At 46.2% G+C, this 23,132-nt stretch overlaps 1 protein-coding gene across 1 annotated transcript in view; it reads right to left on the reverse strand.

Moving 5' to 3' along the window:
- Positions 1–768: 768 nt before the first annotated feature.
- scube3 (signal peptide, CUB domain, EGF-like 3) overlaps positions 769–23,132 on the reverse strand; it is a 58,801-nt gene continuing 36,437 nt past the window's right edge. Inside the window, exons 5-23 of the mRNA XM_068745165.1 lie at positions 22,904–23,050; positions 21,268–21,384; positions 16,850–16,897; positions 13,178–13,294; positions 11,694–11,816; positions 8,018–8,134; positions 5,355–5,477; positions 5,128–5,244; positions 4,924–5,019; positions 4,675–4,791; positions 4,241–4,402; positions 3,885–4,088; positions 3,601–3,762; positions 3,346–3,513; positions 3,068–3,229; positions 2,094–2,291; positions 1,862–2,014; positions 1,437–1,516; positions 769–1,024 (exon numbers count right to left, since the gene is read on the reverse strand). Coding sequence (XP_068601266.1) covers positions 872–1,024; positions 1,437–1,516; positions 1,862–2,014; positions 2,094–2,291; positions 3,068–3,229; positions 3,346–3,513; positions 3,601–3,762; positions 3,885–4,088; positions 4,241–4,402; positions 4,675–4,791; positions 4,924–5,019; positions 5,128–5,244; positions 5,355–5,477; positions 8,018–8,134; positions 11,694–11,816; positions 13,178–13,294; positions 16,850–16,897; positions 21,268–21,384; positions 22,904–23,050 — 2,564 coding nt within the window. The 3' untranslated portion in view covers positions 769–871. The remainder of the gene's footprint in view (positions 1,025–1,436; positions 1,517–1,861; positions 2,015–2,093; positions 2,292–3,067; positions 3,230–3,345; positions 3,514–3,600; positions 3,763–3,884; positions 4,089–4,240; positions 4,403–4,674; positions 4,792–4,923; positions 5,020–5,127; positions 5,245–5,354; positions 5,478–8,017; positions 8,135–11,693; positions 11,817–13,177; positions 13,295–16,849; positions 16,898–21,267; positions 21,385–22,903; positions 23,051–23,132) is intronic.

Below are 23,132 nucleotides of genomic sequence, written 5' to 3' on the forward strand. Positions count from 1 at the left end.
CTCTCTCTCTCTCTCTCTCTTTTCTCTCCCAGACATGTTCCACCAGACATCACATTATCTCATTTCCGCAGCTCTCGCAAAATGCATTTTATTCATCTCCATTAAATGTTCACTGTGTTCCTGAAATGATAAATTATTTTATTCATATTTGCTGTTATATTGGCTTGAAAAAAAAAAGAAAAAAAAGAGCAACAGAAATTATCTTTAGGTTGAAAAATGTCGGTACGGTCCAGACAGACGGAAACAAAACATGGATGAACTGTTTTAACAGTAAAACCGTTGGAAAGTGCTCTAAGAGCTCAAACGGAGTAAGGCTCTGAACGACGTGGAACGCAACAGAAACGTGAATCTAGACGGCAGCCGCTCCTCCTGGAGGACAGGGCACAGACACCGACGATGGTTACACAACACTTAGTCATACTAAATGGCAGGAGTCTGAGCTGGAAGTGAGACAGCTCATTTAAACTCAATCACAAGCTCTAGCGAGCTCAAACCGAGCTCCCAGTCTCGCTCCTACCGTTTTGAAATGGGAGTTTCTATTGTTTTTTTTTTCTTCTGTGTGGTTTCGTTGCACAACACAACAGAAACCAAACCCACTCACAAACTCTACATCCCCGCTAAATGCTTAAGCTCGGGATTGCAGACCTTTGCTGAATGGAAACTGACTAAAAAACCTAGAACACAAATGATTTTCAGTATTTTATCAGGTCTGCATAGAGTTTATTGTCAAAGCCTATAGAAAATAAGAAGATGAACATACTAGCATGTTTTTCTTAAAGTCATGTGAGAGTTGTGAGATGCGGTGAAGTGGAGGGGGATGTCGAGGACAGGGGTGGAGGGGGGGCCCAGGGGCTCGTGAGGTGGGACTCTTTTACTTGTAAGGTCGCAAGAAAGCGGAGACTTTGCTGCTTATGAGGCGGATGAAAGATCGAGGCAGCATCTCGTTGGACTCTCGAGTGGTGTACTTGAAGTAGTTGTTCGGGTGAGCCAGCACGTCAAAAAGAGTCTTAATCAGTTTTTTATCCTGTGGGGAAGAAGAAGAAGAAGAAAAAAAAGAGGTGCAGACATTACAAGTTGAGACACAGCTCCATTCCCAGTCATTGTTTGAATTACACAATGCTGGAGGAAGAACTTCTCACCACAACGACATTAAATTATAATCCATATTAACATCTGATTCGTGCAAGAGCTAATGTGTGTTTAAGATCAATTGGATCACCATGGAAACCTGTGCTGCACACTGTCACTGAAACCTGGAATCTAAGAATTTGTATATCACAATGGTTTTCTCAGTTCGTAAAATGTGCCATGCTACGAACATCCTCGCTAGATTTTTAAGATGATAACCAGATTGCATTTTTTTTTAGAGTTCCATAAAATACAAGGATATCCCGGGTGCGTTGGATTCGTTCTGTAGAAGAAAATAAACTGCTAACCTTGAGGATTTCTTGATGGTTTTCTGATGCGTAGAGTCTTCCATCTCGCACTATGTCCTCGACGAGCTGTTCATAATCCTCTGGATTAAGAAAAATAAAAAGTGACTTAAAACAAGTGTGATTATTGGTATATTGACTCATATTATTGACATTAATTATTTTAAACAATCTCTTATCTCTGTGCTTTAAAGTAAATCTATTAAATTCAATTGACGTTGGGCAAGAGACCCACTCTCTCCAATAGATGGCACCATTTTACCGCAGAGCCAAAACCGCAAAGGATCCTCATCAAGTATATTTATCCGGCAGCTTTATGTTAAATATGAATATGACTAATGATTTGTTTTGGTTTTTTTAAACCTGAAAGTTTAAAATATCTAAAATGTCCTTTCGCAGACACGACGGTTGACAAATGAGCCGCCTACCGTCGTAAGTAACGTAGGGGATCTGAAAGCCGCGGGCGCTGTTGGCCTCATTGGACTTGAAGTTAATCCAGAGGCGTCTGGAGCGAGCGGTGAAGGCGATGGGCCGCTCGTACGTCTGGCAGGTCTCGTAGGTGGTGATGGACGTGGCCGACCCTGCCAGGTGCACAAACGGGACATCGAGGGGCTCTGCTTGTATGTTATAAACTATAAAAACCCACTGAACGGCACTCACAGTTCTTCCTCATAACCAGAACATCCCCACACTCATCCTCAGAGGGCAAGAAAATCTCCGGCACCACGATGAGGATCTTGCGTTTGCTGGGCGGGTTGATGTTCCAGATGCACTCCACATTAGCAGGGTAATTACCGGGGTAGTTAGGTGACTCAATGTAGCCCATGAATTCACCCATCTCGCCGCCGCATTGCCTGTCTAGACGTACACAAACAAAAACAAATGTATTTCCCAACTCATGGTGAAGAAATCCAAACGCCCTAGAACAGTCACCCTAGAACAGTCGCCCTAGAACAGTTGCTCTGGAACACTCTAGAACAGTCGCTCTAGAACAGTCACCCTAGAACAGTCGCTCTAGAACAGTCGCTCTAGAACACTCTAGAACAGTCGCTCTAGAACAGTCGCCCTAGAACACTCGCCCTAGAACACTCTAGAACAGTCGCTCTAGAACAGTCACCCTAGAACAGTCGCTCTAGAACACTCTAGAACAGTCGCTCTAGAACAGTCACCCTAGAACAGTCACCCTAGAACAGTCGCTCTAGAACACTCTAGAACAGTCGCTCTAGAACAGTCGCTCTAGAACACTCTAGAACAGTCGCTCTAGAACAGTCGCCCTAGAACAGTCGCTCTAGAACAGTCGCTCTAGAACACTCTAGAACAGTCGCTCTAGAACAGTTGCCCTAGAACAGTCGCCCTAGAACACTCTAGAACAGTCGCTCTAGAACAGTCACCCTAGAACAGTCGCTCTAGAACAGTCGCTCTAGAACACTCTAGAACAGTCGCTCTAGAACAGTCACCCTAGAACAGTTGCTCTAGAACACTCTAGAACAGTCGCTCTAGAACAGTCGCCCTAGAACAGTCGCTCTAGAACAGTCGCTCTAGAACAGTCGCCCTAGAACAGTCACCCTAGAACACTCGTCCTAGAACAGTCACCCTAGAACAGTCGCTCTAGAACAGTCGTTTTCCATGCTCACTCTTGCACTGCGAGACGCTCGTGGCCCCGTCAAAATCGGTGGTGGTGTTCCCGGGGCAGGAGATGCAGTAGTTCTGCCTGAACTCTGTCTGGTACGTCGCCACCGGGCAGCGGATGCACCGGTGGACCGAGGTGTTGTAGTAATGGCCGGGAGAACACTGAACTGCAGGGTGGGGATGAATGAAGGGCGCGCGTTAATGCAGGGACGGGAGTCACAGATTAGCCGAGCAGATCTTCAGTCTTTGGCTGTTGAAAAAAAAAAAAAGAGCAGAAGCTGACCTTTGACCTCACAGTCGTGAAAGGAGCTGGCACCGTCCCGCTTGGTGTTCAGCCCTCCCCCGCACGGGAAGCAAAGCGTCCGTCCCAGATCGGGCTGGTAGGCGCCGTGAGGACACGGTTGGCAGGGCTTGAAGCCGTCGCTGGAATAGTGTCCCGTTGGGCACTGGCCTGGATGATGTAGAGGAGGAGCATTAAGGACGCTTCCCCGGATCGGGAATAGATGAGAGAGTTTCTCCCGGAGGAGCTTCAAATTACCTGCACAGGAGGAGATGTTTCTCGCCCCGATGGGCCCGTGGCCGTCGCTGCCGGGGCAGAGGTCACAGGCCAGCTGTCCCTCCTTCTCCTGGAACGTGCCGGGAGGACACTGAACACAGCGCTCCTGCTCACCGTGATAGTAAGACCCCGGCAAACATCTGACTGAGAGAATATCCACAACGGCTCCAGTCAGAGGCGACGCCCCTTTCCATGTAATCTCATCCCGTTCCGTTTAACGGTTACACTCGGCTCGAGACTCGAGACTTCCAGCTATCCGGTCTTACCACATCGGCCGCTGTCCTTCTCCCATCCCGGGCCGCAGTTCTCCTGGCTCGGAGTAGCCTGGGGAAGCTTTTGGGCCACCTCGTATTCCAAACCAGCGACTCGGATCAGGAAGCGCTCCTGGTTGATGGACTTCTTCAGAGCCTTGATGTAAGTTTTAACCTGCCTCTCCATGCGCTGTCTGAGGCAGCTGAGATTGCAGCTCCCTGATCGCGGGTAAATAAAACACATTGGGTTGACGAGCACGCTCGCAGGACAGAACAACATGCGCTTGGACTTGTGCATGCACCCGTCAGCAATGCCAATGCATTGACTGTACATTAAAAAGGTCGCCACATTGAATACTTAGAAGCTCGACCTGTCGTGTCTCCAGCTTTAACCTCAGCTTCCAGCTCCAAAGTGATGCGGGTCACTTCTTTGTTGGAAGGGTTGCGAGCACGCCGCCCTTTGGCTTTCTTAGACGAGTCACATTTGAGGTTGACAAATGTCACCAGGCAGTTGCTGCAGGGCTGCCCGCCCCCTGTTGATGACAAAAAAAAAAAACAATCCTGTTAAATTAACCTGAACGGGCTAAATGTTCGTCCGGTGGCGTTATCATCTTCATCGATTCGTTCAAGATGCAGAATAAAACGACGACTCATCTAAAATTACAAATCATAAGCAAATAAAACACCTCAGTATAAAATTGTCAAAACTAAATTGGTTTCAATAAATCAATCAATCACTTCCTTTGATTGAGTCTAAATCCCTTTCACTGCCAATAAATGAGAGCAAAGCAGCACGAAGGCAGACCTGGTCCGAGCATCCGTCCTCTGTCCTCCGTCCTGCCGGTCAGCTTCGGGTGCAAGTGACATTTGGCGTTTTTAATCTTGAAAGAAGCCGTGTGCTTCACTGGAGGGGCCAGAGTCTCTACAGACAAACACAGCACAGTGGGTAGGGGGGTGCACGGCGGACATCGCACTGCCCCCACATCAAAAGACGGGGGGGGTTGGCAGATGGGATCTCAGAGATATATGTGAGGGAATCTGAAGGGCAGCGAACCTATGCAGCTCTGACTGTTGCTGGAATTGAGCCTGGTGGGGGACTTCCCTCTGAGGAGGGGGATGCCGCAGCTGACCGAGTAGCTGCTGTCAGACTCTGCAAAAGGTCACACACATGCGAGAAAAGAAAACATTCCTTGAATTAAAAAATAACTTTTACAGATTTTGCTATTACAATCTCACCGCGGGGGGGTGGACGACCTACCTGCCAGATAGTGAGCCCTAGAAGCACAGGTTAGAGAGCAGCTCTCTTTCTTGCCCGTCTTGCTGCAGGTGAGCGTTGCCTTTGGCGCTACCAACCCAGGGGGGCATTTCACCAGCTCTGTTGGGGGGGGGGGGGGGGGGGTCACAGATAAATCACCAAGGCGCTGGTGTGAGGAAACGAAGTGCACTTCAGTGAGTTGACCACAAGGTGGCAGTGCTGCTACATACCGATGCAGTCTTTCCTGTTCCAGTGCAGCTTGTACCCTGGTGGACAGGTACACTCATAGCTCCCCAGGGTGTTGATGCAACCATATTTACAACCTCCCCGGTTTATACTGCATTCATCGATGTCTGGGGACAAATATGTTTATACCATGAGGACACAGAAGGAGTACTTTAATGTCAACCATCGGGTCATAATATACAAATATGAGGGATTCTTTTTATTGATAAATCCATCAATGCGGCCTCTCAGAAATGTCACTTTACATGAATAAAATGAAAGCGGAACTCGTATTAAGAAAGACTCCGGCAGTTCCGACTCATGTTCACAAACAAACAAAAAAGCAATTCCTCCTTCGGATGTCGTCGCACTCAATTTCAAGGTCAAATGATCTTCGCTCTTTGGCAAAGAAACGACACATGAGCAGTAAATTATAGTCACCTTTGCAAACACATGTTCAGATTGAGCCACCAAACGCATAAAAGCATGAGGGATCCACATGCGGGCCTGCTGCCAACGACGCAAAGCAGAAAATAAGCTCGACGAGGAGGTGGCAGAGAAGCGGCACAGACGCCGGCAAAGACGATCGGATGACGGCGGTGATTGATGATCCGGCCCGCTGATTTTTTTTTTTCTCATCCATTTATTGGCCCAGAAAAAAAAAGACTATTGTAATGACTTCATCAACGTCGCGGCTCTGCCGACGTGTAACCAGAGCCGTGTGGAAATGCCGTGAGAGATGTGCTGTTTATCCTCCGCATCAAAGAACTCAATATAAAGGACTAAGAAGAACTATAATGAATATCTGATGGAAGCGGCGCGCATCTGCTCGCAACTGTTGTTTTGACTTCTTTGTTCGTCCCATGCTTGAGATAAAGATAGAGACCCAAAAAAAAGAAGAAGAAGTGCAGAACAACAATCGCTTTGTGTAAAGAGAGGAATTTCAAGATGGGTTGGGGAGTTTATGGAAATTTTGTGTTAGATTTTAATCGCTTTTGTGTGCTTATTTACAGACATCATCGACTTCCAGTCCAAACCACATTTGACTTTGACTTTTCTTTTGGAGGCATTTTTCCTCCGGACAGTTTAAAACCACCTTAGATGCATGTGGTTAAACTCTCTGTAGATGCATGCAAACATGCATAAGTCAGTACAAGCAGAAAGGATATCAGGTCCATCGCCACCGGGATCAAATGAGATAAACTCAGATATATTTATATCGGTATTTAATCACGACTGCTTCAAGTCTATTTTAACAATAGGAATGTTGACACGCATCGATTCGATGCTTGACGGCGGGTCACGGAACCTAATTGGGTCTGTTCTGGGTGAGTTTAGCTTTCTGGATTGTTTGGCAGCTACATTTTGGTTGATAAACCCCACAGGAAATAACATAACCTTTGCTATGGCGGGGGAGTGAAAGAGTATAACGGTGCACGTCATGAATCTCTGGGGTTGTCTAACAGTTCTGACGGTACCAGTGAAAAGCAAAGGGAACTCATTCATCACCGGCTCCCTCAACAACGGCACCGACAAGGCGTTGACGCCTGACCGTCTTCTCTCCTCCGGATGGCCGGCGTGGCCCGATCGCTCAAATCCGATTCCAATCCAGGTGCTCTGTTTGACCGAACTGACGGCCAATGCGGCGGACTGTGTTTGGAAATGGATCCCCAGAACCTCCTTTCCAAATATAGCTTGTGTGGCTCTCACAATACATCCGGGGAGACGAATTAAAAGCATCCCCTCATGATAAAGAAAAACAATACAGCATCATAACTAAGCTTTTTATGAGATATATGAAGGCTTTTTTTTTAGGAATTGCACAAAAGTCAGAGAAATCCGTCCCATATGGTGGTAATTTGTAAGAATAAAACCTTTTACAGTGTAACGCACTGCGCCGATGTGCTCACGGTGACCCAGTAATGGCAACAGCACTACCTTCAGCGGCGTTCCTCATTCTACAGTCTGTTGCAACATTCCTGATCAGTCGACCTGTCACACTACAGACGAAAACAGAGCAAATCGCCGTGACGCTGTGCATTTCGAGTACATATGCTGCCTCTTTCTGTCTCTCCGTGAGCGACTGCGAGGCCCTGAGGCAGTGGAGGCAGCAGCGGAGTCTAACCGCTGATACACACTCCATCAAAGGGCCGTTGGAACCCCCCCGATGTGCCCTGGCGGGCATCTTTCTGGCTGCCAGGCTAAACTGACGCCCCCCCCCTCTCACACACACACACACACACACACACACACACACACCTTCTCATGACACTAAAAGCTGTTTCTACTATCTTTTCCACACCAGGGTACATTGGTAGAAATCCGACAACTGTTTGATGGTCAAATCCGTAACTGTGGCTTTTCATGTTTAGGCCATTAACTCCAGCACAAATATGCTACACTTGGCAGCAATATAAAGTTCTTTGGTTTATTTATTTTTATATATATTTGTTTGCCTTCCAGGCAACAACCTGTTTCAGCTCATTTCAGCCCATGTAAAAAAAAATAAAAAAAAATAAATCAACTTGCAGAGACTTAAAAACTGGCTTGACAGACATAATCCATCAGAGGCTATGTCTATCAGCTATGTTTGGTCATTGAATGAAAATGTGGTTGCATGCATGCATTTCCAGGGCCCTCCAGCGATTGGAGTGACGTGCACGCTCACCTCCGCAGTGTGCCAGACCATAGAGGACGTAGCCTTTGTGACAGAGGCACTGGAAACTGCCGGCAGAGTTGACACAAAAGTGGTCGCAGGTGCGGTCAAAGGAGCACTCGTCAATGTCTGCGTAGGAGGAAACACATGCCGTTAGAACTTCTCAAACAATTCAATAAATGACATCCCCCCCGATTCAACCTTTCCGTCATGGTGCATTTTCCTGCTTTTACCTTTTGGTGCTTTAATGGATTCATTGTCACAAATCGAGGTGAGTCAAGTCATATGTTGTCAAAAAGCGACTTGCGAAAAGAACGTACGTCTTTGGAATGACGGCTGACCTCCTGGAGAACGGCGCTTTCCGTTTCAATGCACCGAAATGGAATTTTGAAAGTAGTTTTGAAATAAGAAGCGGCCGCAGCAGGAGCCAAAAGGAAGTCTGCTCGCCACCTGATAATAGGAGCTGAAGAGTCATTTCTTTCCCCTGCATAGAATCTGCCAATCATCCTCAGCTTTTGTCCTCCTAACCGCGAACCCAACTGGTCCAATACTTCTAGAAGCGCCATTATCGGACTTCTCTTTCTGTGTCCCTGAGGTCAGGCGGCCACCGTGTTTAAAAAATCGTTGTGGAAAATCAATCTTCTTTGTATTTTAATGAAACCTTCTGACCTCGCCAGCCTCATCTCACCGGCCTTATCTTCCTCAAGCTCTTCCACTCTCTTAAACACGGATCCTGATTTATTGCTCGTATGTCACAGGTTCAAAGACAACGAGGATTCCTGCAGAAGATGGAAGACATTCGGCTTTATTCAAGGTTCCTCTTTAATGCCAGCAATCATTTGTGTCAAGCCCAGGCAGCGCATGGAGAAAAGAGATATGTGCGTAAACACTTCTGGATGTCTAGCTGGCCAATTTAATTTGATTTAGCCCGCACCCTGGATTTTCCCGGGTAATATCATGTGTTTTGTCCACTGTATCCGAGCCGAGGCTGCGTTAGGAGGCGGCGCCAGCCACTGTTAAACAGAGGACACAGGAATCGCACAGCAATTACTGAAGTTCTTTTAAATCACGTGTTACCTTGAAGACAGATTGATAAAACGTCTGCGTATTCTTACATAGCTCCACGGCGTAAGAGCTAAATAGTCACGTGTTCACCTTGGGCTTAATCCCTCTCATGCAATTGACTTTAATGTTTGGCAGGCGTGCTAGAAAGAAAGGAAGGAGTTTTAAGGAAATAAAAAAAACGCACTGTGATGAAAAGTCTCACAGTCGGTTTGCAAAAGAGGACACGTGCAGGTTGAGCGCCATTTAAGATGAAAAAGATTTTCTTCAAGACTAGACTCATGTAAGTCCTTGCTGATTGGCCACTATCTGACCCACGCGCACGTGCGGCACGAGGCGTTGCGACAGCGCTTGTGTTCGACAACATATATTCCGCTCTGCACACTTTTAAGCAAAGAGCCAAAAAACGTCTTCGGTGTGGCGGCTGAGCTTACCCTCAAAAAAATGTTTCCGCAAGCGACGATCTGCACCTCGTCATTATCTACTACACCATGCCACTCCTGATACCTTTATTTACCAGGCGGATGAGGAATGGGGGGGGGGGGGGGGGGTGCGGGACTGTGCATCGTGCAGGGATGTTCTGAACAGAGGAACGCCGAAGGATGAAGTAAAAAACGGTGCTGGGAAATGGGCTGGAAATAACTCATCAAAGATTCCCTCGTTGTATTGCTTCATCCTTTCCCCCCCTGCTGTTTAGCCCACTCACTCAATTCACCTCTCCCACCTCCCCCCCCCCCCCCCCCCTTTGGAAAACATGAAATATAAGGCGTTCAAATGAGGTTAACCGAAACTAAAGAAACTGGGATAAAGAAACCATTCTAGATGTTCTCTCCGGCATCTGATCAACACTTCCCTGAACACCCTCATATGGACTCGGAGTGCGGATGAGACGAGGACGACACTCCGGTGTTGAGGGTGCAGGAATGCTGGCAGGGGCTCAGCCGACATGCCCCGTCCTGACTGACGGGCCGTGGTTCACCGACAGCAGGGAAGCACCATGACTGTTTAAACCAAGATAAACCCCAGAGTTCAGTTTACACACCTCAACACCTCGTGGAGACAGCAATTGTCTATTTAAGTGTCACCGAGCGCCTCCGCCCACCGCCAGGCCGTCGCTAACAGAACCCGGGTGCTGTACCGTGACAGCGCCCGGGTTCTGGATATAATCCTCTTAATCTGGCAGCTCTGACAGACGCCCGATGTGCAATTATATGTTGTTTTATTAAAGCGAATCTGCTGAGACATTCAGTTGGAGGCACACGAAATCCAGCCTATGCCTGTTCTGAGGGGCTTTTCTAGACTCTGGGACGTAACCCTGATGATCCTGTGCTCCAGACAAGATAGAAAATTCTGAAATTCAGGGTCTACTTTTCTCTCTTTTTATTCTCCTGGATCATCACCAAAATGTAATCGACTATTCCTAGTAACATTCCCAACATCTCCTGAAAACTTAGTCAAGATCATTCCATAAATCTTCGAGTTATCTTGCTAACAATCAAACGGAGAAACAAACCAACGGCGGCAAAAACACTACCTCCTCGATGGAGGTCAAATGCATTATGGGAAATGTAGGATTCCTTGTTTTTTTGTTTCTTTACCTTTGATCACATTAGGGACTGAATGTCTCGCTTCAATGTCTCAATCTTAATTCCCTTTAATCACAGACTTGGCATAACACCACATGTTAAAATACCCCCCAAAAAACAAAAGAGAAATATTTACGTTCTCTCTCATTCTCTTCGCCATGGGTGAGAAAAATTAAAGAATGAGAGCCGAGGATAAGGAGCGGACGGGTGACGTCTGACTCAGCAGGAGGTGAACTTTATCACAGCCCTTCTCTCCAGACATAACATACGGCAGCAAACAAGGACAACACTGTTCCGCGGCCGCCCCCCGTGCACCCAAACAGCGCACGGCGGGGTCGGTTAAGGCGCGGTGCCACAGACAACTCGACAAGCTGTGATTTGCATTCCTGCATGCGCAGACCGCATTTTCTCAGTTATCTGCGTTCAAGCAAAATAAACCTTGCATTATCCGTCGCCACATAATGACAGAAAGGAAAAATACATTTGGAACGACAAGAAAGTGGCTGCGAAGCGGAGCGACGCAGCGTATGCAGTCTAATTGGACACATTAAGATGTTTATGCATTGGTGTGATCCAGTGCAGCCATCCTAAAGCACGTTGCACGCCAGGGCTGGATATCGATTGACCACATCAAGAAAAGGAAAAAAAAAATACGAATAAATAGCATGTCATCTGTTTCTCCGCTCGGCTCCGCGGCTCCAGCCTGCCTGTCCTCTCCCGCCAGATGTGTCTGTCTTGGCTTGATTCATCCACGAAGAGAGGCTTTAGAGCAGGAGCTCTAATTCTCTCCACCTGCGTCCGACCATGTTCGGCTGCTAGTCCTCCGAGCTCGAGCTGAGCAACGACTACCACCAAATACAACAGACAAACAGTCTCCAGAGGCCTGGACCGGAGGGAACATATTTTTGTGCCACAATATCAAGCTTTTATTTATTTTTTTACTATTTCTGTTAAAGAAAAATCCATAAGAACACTTGACAGGCTTTCGGGGGTTGTGACCTTCGGAACTATTTGTTCCATCTAAGCGAGGAACTACTTACCCTGACAAGTCCTTTCATTGGTCAGCAGCTTGTAGCCCTTCTTGCAGCTGCACTCGAAACTGCCCACCGTGTTCCGGCACACGTGATCGCAGCCCCCGTTGTTCAGACGGCACTCGTCGATATCTGTGAACAAGACATCACAAAGAGGAGCAAAAGCATGAAACTCCAAAAGGAGAAAGACACTCGAACCTGCTTCCCGGTCGCTTGGGGACAGTGGAAACAAGAGAGTATTTGCAGCTATTTTGGGAGGAACACTTTAATATATTTGTAGAGATGTGTCTCAAAGTTGAGCTGTCGCAACTTTGCGTGTCGGTTGGCAGGTAGGATGAAAGCGATGAAAACGGCGAACCTCTCCGCAGAGCCGAGCACCACGTGAGCCTTTGTTTGTAAATGTATATTTATTATAGCGGCATAAAAAGGCTGTTCAATCTGAGTTAGCGATATAACAGCAAAGGGAAGCAGTCTAACTGCGGAGAACCATAAAGAGTGGAAATAGAATAAGTGCGGGTCGAGGATAAAATGCAAAAGAGCTGCAAGAATCCCCTCTCTGGCTTTCGGAGGAGGAAAAACACTTTTGTGTATAATGGCACAGAGCTCTCACACGGCTAAGCCTCCTGGCAGCGCGTCCTCTAAATCATCATTGTCCATCTCTCTGTGATTACTCCACTCTTAATTTCTGCAGCCAATATTCAATCGATATATCATGCGCTCATCCCCCCCTGCCTTTGATGATGATGCTCTGCCTTGGCGAGTCTGGCAGTGCCTCTGATTGATTCGGAATCATCATCTCAAATGAGGCGTCTCTGTCTCGGGGGGCTCTTCATCATCTGGCTGAAATAAATGCATCACAACTGTAATAAAATAAATCCCTTCCTTGCTCCGTCTATGTTCTTCGGAATCGTCTGGCCTGCAGCAGAGCTCCGTCTTCTCGTGCCAAAGCTGCCTGGATCCATTCTTCCCTGGTTTCCTCTTGAACCAGAGAATCACATGTACTTTTATCACGGTTGTTAGTGTAGCATAATGAGCCAGAGAAGGCTGACAGATTCCTATTGTTGTCCTCATTCTCTCCAAACCCATCTACTCTCACTGTCAGACGTGCCTTTGTTTTTGAAGTCTCCTAATATAATTTTCTCTCATTTTTGTTTCCTGACTGTTCGGAATTGACTTTATTTGACCCAATAAAAACTTTTTTTTTCACCCCCCCCAGGTATTCATTCATTTTCAGTCCGTTTGAAATGAAGCTCTTGCACATCTTGGGGGATGGATTAATTACTATGAAATAATTGAAAGATCTGGCAGCGTGACAGAATGATCCTCAAAACATGGAGCTGAAAAGTAGAATGGTGGCATCCGTGTGGATGCTGATGTTGTGTGCGTGTTAAACAGAGCTGTAAAGACAAAATCCAAAATGAGGAGGATGGGGTGTAAACAATGTGGGGGAAAGATGTGCCGACGTGTCAGCAGGTTGAACGGAGGCGCTTTACCTTTGCAGGTCTTGCGGTCCGGCTGCAGAGTGAAGCCGACGGGACAGCTGCAGCGAACTCCTGTCACTGAATCGTGGCATGTGCTATCACAGCCGCCATTGTTCACTGCACAGGTCTCTGCGGGGAAGCAGAGCTCGCTGTCACACAAGAGTCCACAAAGAAATGCACCACAGATGCCATCCCTGGCCTACATTTTCCTCCCCCAGCAAAACTGCATACATGCACACTGGTATTACAGCAAAAGTGGGAAGGAGCACTTTTTTAGTCGGCAGTGATTTCTTCCGAGTCGACCGACTGCAGAGCGGGGATTGGAGTCCTTGGCGATGGAGGAAAAGACAAGAGGACAGAATCATAAATGCAGCAGCTACAAAGCACTAAGTGAGGGAAGTGAGGAGATGCTTGTGAATAATGAAAAGAGACAGTCGTTAGGAAATTTATTAGGACCCACACAGCCAGTTAGAAGGGTTTCAAGCATTTTCTTCTTCATGCGTAAATGTGTGCATGTTTGCTTCTCTTTGGTCAAGGTGAAATGCACCCTATTTTTGCCCTGCAGGGCCTCAGTCTCCCCTCCATCATGAAGGAAGTCTAAGTTCCAAACAGGTTCCAGCACTTTTTCATGATTTTGACAAAACCTTCCAGGCATTTTGGGGATAAAAAAAAAAAAGAAAAAAGCAATTTCGGGTACGTTGGCCCTGTGTTGGCTGCACCGATTTGAAAAAGCGAGGTAAGGAATCAACACGATAGGTAAGTTGTCTTCCAGAGACAGTGACAAATTTCACAGAGGCTTTCACTTTAAAACACAGTTTGTTCTCCATAAAGGAGACTGGAGCGTGCATTGACAGTTCTACAGGCATCAGCACAAACACAAATCAGAAAAGGAACATTAAAGACACATTTGTGACCTGGAACAATCACTTTAACTTGCTTTAAGGTGACTGGAAATGCACACAGCTAATCAAAGAGATGTCAGCTCACACGTGGCACTGAAGATGGGAATGCAGCTGCACTGGGGTTTTTCTTTTTTTTATGGAGAAAGAGGATCCCTTTGGGGAAACACCTAATTCTCTTCACATGAAACAAACTGTACCGCCTGTAGCAGCCATAATGAGATTCTCTGAAACTCCTCCATGCAAGTAAAAACTCAGCTGTAGACTGGCATGGTGAGAATATAACAACAAAGGTGCTTACGGTGATGTAATTCCAACTTTTATAGCCATTTATTAGACGTCAGCTCCCAACCGGTTTAATGGATGCTGTTGCTGAAGGCGAAACACGATGCATTCACATGCATGAGGCAGCGTTCATGTGTGTTAATACGTGGGAAAATGACTCAAAAAAAAACAGTCAAGCCCTGGAAATTAAAAGAACTTTTAAATAAATACTGCCAAAACTACAACATACTGTTTTTGGGATGTCTAGGGTCAAAACGAGCTTTAAAAAGTCATTTTCCTTGATGCTTTTAAATAGTTGATCTCCTCTCTGTAGTTGGCAACACACTCATAATGAGAATGATAGCTCATCGTGGAGCGCTGGGCAGGCGGGCGCTTCCAGTTAATGCACCAGTCCCTGCCCAGACTCGAGAGTGCAGCGCTGTGGGTTCGCATAATTGCAAAGTGTGAGCAGAGACAGTTGGCAGACAAGATGATAAGATGGTGTCAGGGCATGCCTCAGAAACGCTTAGTAAGGCCCCCGTCTCACCAAACTGTAATGATCATGTGTTAAGAGAGCAAAGAAAGCGTTCTGACATCAAGATTCTGCAAAGACAGGGTAGAGCCGCATGCCCTGGTATGTCCGCATGCTTTATGTGTGTTGGACGGGCACCAGTCGCAGCCACGGTGGGCAGACTTTTGTAAATACGCTTCAATGTCATGCGTCGGGGGGTTTCGGTTCAATGCCGAGCTTCTACAGTGCATCATCTTTTAACAGAAGCCACAGGACTTGGAGCTGCAGCGCTCCTCCGCTTACATCACAGCTGTTGACAAGCAACCTCCGCGGAGCTTGTCACCAGCCATTTATGATGACCGCAAACGAAATATGTCAGCGGGGGCGAGTGGCGAGCGTTCCGAAGGAATAGATGGCTTTGGTGAAAAAGGTGAATAAGTGAAAACACTCTGTTTTCCCGACCAAGCAGCAAACATGCAGCCGGAGTGAAAGCGACTCAGAGAGTGTAAGGCGTCGCACCAAAAAGGTGAATGTTCTCTCGCTAACTTTAAACCCACAGCATGAAAATAAAAACCATTGAGGACTGCATGTTAATGTTCTCTGGAGGGGCAACTGCGAAAGTAGACCATGGAGTCGGTTTCAGCGTGGCACATTAACATCAGGGGGGGGGGGCTGATAATGGAGGATGCAGAATATGTCTCTTGCTCCTAATGTTCTGAGAATAAAAACAGAAATGAGGACACAAAATCCTAAAATAGGTCAAACTTTTTTCATGTGGGGAAAGTCGGCGTACAAACAGCAGCAACAGCGATCAAGTACAGAACGCTATTGTTTTGCTTCTTACCTTGAACAGGCTTCTCCTCTGAGAGCGAGCCCCCATCCTCAGTCACTTAAAGGGTATAATTAAATCGTAAATCTCTTTGATGTATTACGGTTTGATGCATACTTGCAGATTTATTGCCTTGTTTTTTTTTCATGGAGTCTATTAAACAGTCTCTCTGAAATTTAGGCTTAAAAGCCTAAGAGTGTATCTGTTCCAGATCAGACACAGAGAAGCCAGATTGCAATACCGTGGATCGATCACCTTGATTAGCCCAAACCTAATCAGAAATCAGAAAGTGCATGATGAGAACGCACGTTTAGTTGTATTCTGTGTTTTATCTTTTGTTTGGAGCTGGAATGGCACGTTCACCGAAGCTAATGGGGCGAGACGGCGGAGTTTAGGGAACAAGCTTCCAAGCTTAATATCGCTCCTTTCAGTCGCATCCAAGCGCAAATAAAAGGGAACGCCTCTCAAACGGCATCACAGTTGGTGTCCTGGACTTTTGCCAAAGGCTACTCGCCTTTGTCCTTTATCCAGTGGCTGAATCAAAGGAGGAAGTATATTAAATGCATATTAAACGGGCAAATGTGAAAATGCTAGTTTCTCAGGCATGTGAAGCAATAAATAATTATAATTATTTACATGACAACAGCAGAGAGGTTGTGATGATGAATCGCCACGCCGATAGAGCAGAGACAGTCGCAATGTGACTTGGAGTAGAAAAGTAGACACTTTTTTTTTTATCAATGTAGGCGTCACCCGTTTTAAACGGGAAACAGGAAATGTACTTCAGGACAACATTTGAGTGACATATTTCCGCAACTTTCAAGCTGACTGCAAGAAGGGAGCTGGTTTCTGACAGACCGAGCTTTCTCGACAACTTCTGATGGAGTTGTGCATCGGCATCGTTTATGAAATGTCCGCGATGCTGGCTGGAGGCTCCCCATTTCGCAGCTGTGTTTTGAAAAGGTGCGGTTTGACGCAAGCAGAGGTTGTTATTGAGAGGGCACTCACAGAAGGAAGAGGAAGGCGGCGGTGGGGTGGGGGTTGCTCAGAGGTCAAGGGTCAGAAGGATGATACCCCCTGTGGGGAGGGGAAGGGCCTGATCTGTGTCTGTTAGGTTAGCTTCCTCTACATCCCACACCCACAGACCCCCAGAGAGAGGAGTCACAGGAAGGCATATTTACCATTGGGGAACAGCTGTGGGGCTGCCTGGGATGGGACACTCCTCTCTCCTGCATGCACGCACACACCCACACACACACGCAAACATCGTGAAAACTTTAGTTCTCTGTCATTTATGATCACGTGACAACATCTAAAGTGATGTTATACCGCTATAGCAACGAAATTCCTTTCGCTCCGTGATGCCTTACGGGATTAACTGGATGACTTCCAGGTGTTCTTCCATTTGAAAGACGCCGTGGATGATGTGAATCCACCTCCACCTTCTACTACCGGGGGATGGGAGGGCTATAGGAAGAAGTAGCCTCCGGGAATAGCATATTTAGCTTTTTTTTGTTGTTGATTCTGATAAATACTGATGTGCAATCTGAAAAGCTGTGAGGCTAATCAGAGCTGCCATAGCTTACTATAAACATAAGAGGAATACAATCATGCGTTTAAACGCAGAAAAAGGCCTGCAGGTAGGCTAGCAGAAAAGTCATTTCTGTCTTCTTTTGGTGGTTAATGGAAACTACATGAGCAGATTTTGTGCAGCTTGACTGTCGTTCAGGGCGGTTGGGGTTTTTTTCCAGGGTGTCCTCTAATCCCTTTGTGTGAGAGGGCCAAGGTATTATTATAACCCAATTATTTTTGACACAGCATGTTTTTTTTTCTCTCTCACTTCTATTCCCAAAAAGAAGACACCTGTAGCAAACCATTAATCCTTGTAGACACAAGTAATGACAGGAGCTTGTGCCCTTAATTCAAGGAGCTGGGAATAAGATGAGACAGGATCATCGCTCCTTAAAATGTAGCAAATTGTTAAAGTCCATTAACGCCCTTAGGAGGTGATCATGACATGAAAGAATGACATCATGTGGTTGCATTGTGAAAAATGAAGTAAAGACAACCTCTTCCTGGTAACAAATGAGCAAACAGCAGTGATTCAATTTCCAAATGCTGACAACAAACCAATAAGGACAGGTCTCCATCTAAAACGAAAAGAGTGACATCTCAAGGCAAAAGTATTACAGCATGCAGTCATGCAAATGAATGTTCCACAGCGCAGACAAGAGCAATTCTGCTGTTTGCTTGTGTGTAAGATGAGGATATTGCTTGTTAGTATGAATGCTGCAAGCCTTGACAGACAGAGCGATCGGTGGTTAGTGCTGCAAGCTGGAAGACCGGGACAGCCAGATTCCTGTCTGAGCTTTATGCTGGGTTTTTTTAATGGCAGATAATTTAAGAATTAAGGTTGATGTTGAGTCCCGATGCGCCCACCAGTGGCCCAGCTGCACAGTTTATGTGTTGCCATAGCAATTCCTCACAATGTTACTGCATTATTATTTTTTTTACTATAATTTATCTACAATTATAACTTATAATTGATGGCTTTTAATTCAACAGATTTCACAATCGCATTTTGCCAAGTGAATCCGATTTCTGCAAACCTCTGAGTATATATTTAGCATCACACTTGGCTCCACCCACATACTTTTAGCATGCAGACCATGTGCACTCACCCATGATAGATCGGGGGTGACGGATTTAAGCGCATCAACAAAGTGGAAAAAACTTGTAGTCCTTGCAGAATAAAAAAAATAAAAATCACAGGACGAACGAGCCTGTTTATCCCTGCCCCACTTCAGTAATAGTTCAAAAAGCATTCCAGAATATTTTTTTCTCTGTAATTAATGCACATAGTCTCAGAATTGGTCACTCTGGCTTTTGAAGTGTCAAATAAGGAAGCAGACGCTCATGTCAATACCACAAAGCATGCACAGTTTACCCCGTTGCGCCACGGTCCCGGCGTGGAACGTCCAGAAAGGACAAGAGGACAGATCGGAGCAAGACCCCATCGCACCCCATGACCCGCAGACCACCCGAAATGAGAACGCAGCATGTTTATGCTATTGGCATATGCATGTAGACTACATGTGTTTACGTGCATGTGATGCATGCATGCTGGATTCGTACTGTATTTGTGCAGGGTTTGTTTGTATTGCTTTCAGTTTGTATTATGACATGCATCTCTTGCTTTGTGTGTTCGTGTGTGTGTTTGTGTCTCATAGCGTGGCCATGAGCATGTCTGCATCTGCCCGCTATTTGTGAATGTTTATGATTTGCTGTGCTGACGGCGTGAACGCTTCCACATGACGCCGGCTCCTTCCTGATTTCTGAACTTCGTTGATAAACAGACATTTGATGCACACAAAAAAAATGCAAAATAAAAATCAGACTGTGTCAGGATCGTTTAATAAATCTGACAAGATTGATTGGCGATTGAATAATCTTGTTGAGCGTGTGCATGTGTGTGTGTGGAGAGAATTTGCCACTATGAAAGCCCAACTGATGCTACAATTCCCAGTACAGTGTGCAAGATATCCACAGAGACGAGACAGGAAGGATAAAGAACCAACACGTCCGAACAGAACAGCGCGTGGCGCATGATTACAAAATGCGTGACTGAGCCTGGGCGAGGAAAGACACTGCAGCATAAACGAAAATGTGACAGAATGCATAAGAACACATCCCATAGGATGGTTTGAGCAGTGGAACTACAGCACAATGAAAGTGTCAACCACCCCAACGACAAAGCCGCCGTCAAGACAAAAGCTCCGTTCCATCATGTGCGACGTTCCTTTTGGATGATTTACGCAGCAATGGAACATAAACGTTTCCAAATCAACGACAAGGACTGTTCTCACTTTGTTCTGTTGCCATGGATACCCTTCTACACTCTATATACATGGCAAAATATTTCCGAATGCGTCGGCTGTGTTATAATTATCGCTACGTGTCATCCAGCTTTTTTGAGGACAGGACAGAATTGTGGTTCAGGAGAAGCTGTTTCACTTTACGCCTTCAAGTAAATAAAAAATTGTAATTTCCTTCTTCAAAGAAAACGCAACCGTTTCAAATTATAACAGACCATTTATCAGAAAATTACATTTTTCGCTTGAGGGATGAGAGAAATTTGCAAACTAATTTGAAGCATCAGCACACACTTCTTAATATAAGTGCTTAAATAATGACAATCATCACGTCTGAGTATATTTCTTGCAGTGGAAAGGCTTCGCAGTCACACGGAAAGGCGCCTCACGGAAAGGCGCCTCACGGAAAGGCCTTCCAACATTCCCGTCACTTGCGCTCCTGTCAGCGGTTTATACGGCAGATTGTTTGTTTTATTGAGGTTTTATTAACTAATGGAGTGCTTGAGAGATGGCGAGCTCCTGCCCCCCCCCCCTCCGATTCTGTAACCCCAGACTCTGAAGGGGGAAATCAACGATCTTAACTGACTGACTGCTTCTTAAACTGGCACACCAAATGTGCAATTGCCTTGCATGAGTACAAGACAGGCTAAGGCGTATAATTTGGTTGCGGTCTACTTTGTGGCGTCCCCCTGGCCTAACAGGGTACAGCAATAATGATAGGTTGGCTGACCAGACCTTGACACGGGCCTGGCTCTCATCAGCACTGCGGTAATAAAGGGGATCCAGAAACACTGAGCTAATCAGCTGCTACCCAGACCGAGCGCTCAAACCTAACAGCCACTGAAACCAAGCCGCCACCTCGCCAGGCTGCTGTGCAGGCGCTTTACTCTGCTTGAATTCCTTCCATTACAAAACTCAGGTTGCTAACATTGCAAAGTACACACTAACGAGTTTCAATGTGTTTGCAGAAACGACTAATGACCCGGATAAACAGGCAGATAATGGTCAGTCTGCCTTGACAGGCAGGTCTCAAATTCACACCTGATCATTTTAATTGTTGCTATTGCCCGTCGATGAAATGTGTGAGCAATCGTGCACAGCTGAATGCAGCGCACGCACACACACACACAGCTGTCGACTCCGCTACACCTGCTGCTCCCATCTGACGGGAGCCCGCCCTTGAGAGCGGCTCAATACGCTCGAGTGGCTGAACGATTTTTGCTCAACATAAGTCAATCAACTTAAGGAGAACACTGATACATGCCAGTGGAAGGTTAAGTCAGGTGTTTGAGTGCAAAGCAGCTGAGGAACTGGCTAATAGAAAGTGTGTGTCTGACTTTGTGGAATGGGAAGAGCTGCTGCGGGTTCCAGTGAAAAGAAGGAGAAGCTGGGAGGAGGAAGACAAGAAGTCAAAGCAGATGCAGGGGCTGAGATGTTACTGGAGCAGCAGCAGCAGCAGGAGGAGGAGGAGGAGGAAGAGGAAGGGAGGCACAGTGGTTGGTAGACCTTTGTCCTTGTATGTCACATATCAAAGAAGAGGGCTCAGACTTCCAGTTACTTCAACAAAGTCTGTATTTATACTTGCATTTTATCACCAAAAACTCAATTTGAAATTTTAATTGCATTTGCTGTTGGCAATCCAAAGCTGAGTTAATCATTTGCGGTTTTACATTTTCTCATTCCGAAGCCATTACTTCTTGCCTTCAGTATCGGCTGAGGTGACTCACCTACACAAGTCTTTCCGTCGCTGTGCAGGACAAACTTCATGTGGCACGAACACTTGGGGCCGTGGTCCGTCTCCTCGCAGATGTGCTGGCAACCCCCGTTACCGTAGTTACACGTCACTATCAAAGACATGGAAAATTATTCAACTAGACCAACAACTCCTCACGTGGACCAGACAAGATGACAAGATGTCTCATTTTAATGCAGATTAACATCAATGGGATTAATCCACTGCACTTGATAATAAAGCTGTGGGCTTGGGTGAGAAAAAAAAACATAATCAGAAGGAGGAGGCGCATTATTATTTTGTTCTATGGCTCTTATAGACTTTACACACATGGACAAGAACTGACAAGGACTGACGCACGCACGCACACACACACACACACACACACACACACACACCCCTCCCTCAATGGCTCTTCCGTCCTGTCCGATTTCATCCTCTTGACTGTCCTACCCCCCGCCCGTCCATTGTCCAAGCTTCCCAGGACTGACCCGGATCCTTATCGTCTTGGAAAGAAAATCCCGCACGTTCCCAGTGCAGCATTGTCATTCCAATATGTGTGTGTTTATTGTGTACTAAATGTGCTTGTAACTGCTTTCTGTAATTCCTAAAGTCGCATTGCTGCCTAATAGTGCGCATGTGCAGGAATTTCCATTTGGGATTACCGTAATAAAGTATTCTGAATCGGAATCTGAATCAATCATTCATTCACATGCTTTTATGGCATTAACCATGACTTTAGTTACTTGTTACCGTAGACTGCATTTTTTTTTTTTTTTATCAACCAAGGTCAAATTCTTGAACTCTAACAGCAGACAAGGTGGCCTTGAGCAAGAAGCTGTAGACTCTCTCACTGGAACCCGCTATGCATGAGAGCATCAGCCTCGGAGCAACTAAAACTTGGTTTCAATTCATGTGATTCTGCAGAATGGGAGAAAATATGTTAAACTTTCCTCATTATCTGCGACATATCATGCATTAAGAGAGAATCATAAATGATGAGAGTATGGAAATCAGATTTCTAGTATGGACACTGTATGCGTGCAATGCATCTACGTGCTGGCAGGCAAAAGGAGCATTAACCCAGCCACTTTTTAATACCCGTGATGACAGAGTGAAAAAGAGCATGAGCGAGCAGAGACTTCCACCGCCGTCCTGTCTGCACCCTCCCACCAACCCGGTGCCTTTTGCCCTTTTCCTGGGCTGTCAGAGAAAAACTATAGAATAACACGTCTCCAATCCTTATCCAAACACAGACAAATCCCACATCAGCCCTGGCCCCAGCTCTGACAGGACGATCTCCGTTGCACAGCAACAGGAAGTGTGCGCTGTCCTTCAGAGCAGTCCCCTTCGCTTAACCTCCACATTTGCCCTGGTTGTGTAAATGATCACTCGCTTTTTGATCAACATGTTTTTCCTTCAAGAGCGACTGCGAAGACAATTATTCGTGGTTCGGTCATGCGTGATTCGACTACCGGTACTTCAAATCTGACGGGAGGAGCACAATTATCCATCATCAGCAGGCTTCCACCCCAATCACCTTTTCACGAGGAGGCGATAAATCCTGCCTTCTGGTGTGTTTGCGTGTTTTCCGAAGAAGGGAAACTGTGCTTGAGTTTGACCTGACTTACATTTGCAGTCTTTCATGTTGCGGGTGAGCTGGAATCCAGGTCGACATTCGCAAGAGATGCCACCCTTCTGCGTTTCCCTGCAGATGTGAGCACAACCGTGGTTCTTGTCCATGCAGGTGGGCCCCTCCTTCGCGCCTTCTATTTGCACTGCGGAGGCAACGGCGAGATCAGAAGAGAGAGAGAGAGATTATCTCACTACAAGCACATGGATTACCTGGGAATACAAAGA

The sequence above is a fragment of the Brachionichthys hirsutus genome, chromosome 2 (genome assembly GCF_040956055.1).
Source record: "Brachionichthys hirsutus isolate HB-005 chromosome 2, CSIRO-AGI_Bhir_v1, whole genome shotgun sequence".
Taxonomy (NCBI): Eukaryota; Metazoa; Chordata; class Actinopteri; order Lophiiformes; family Brachionichthyidae; genus Brachionichthys; species Brachionichthys hirsutus.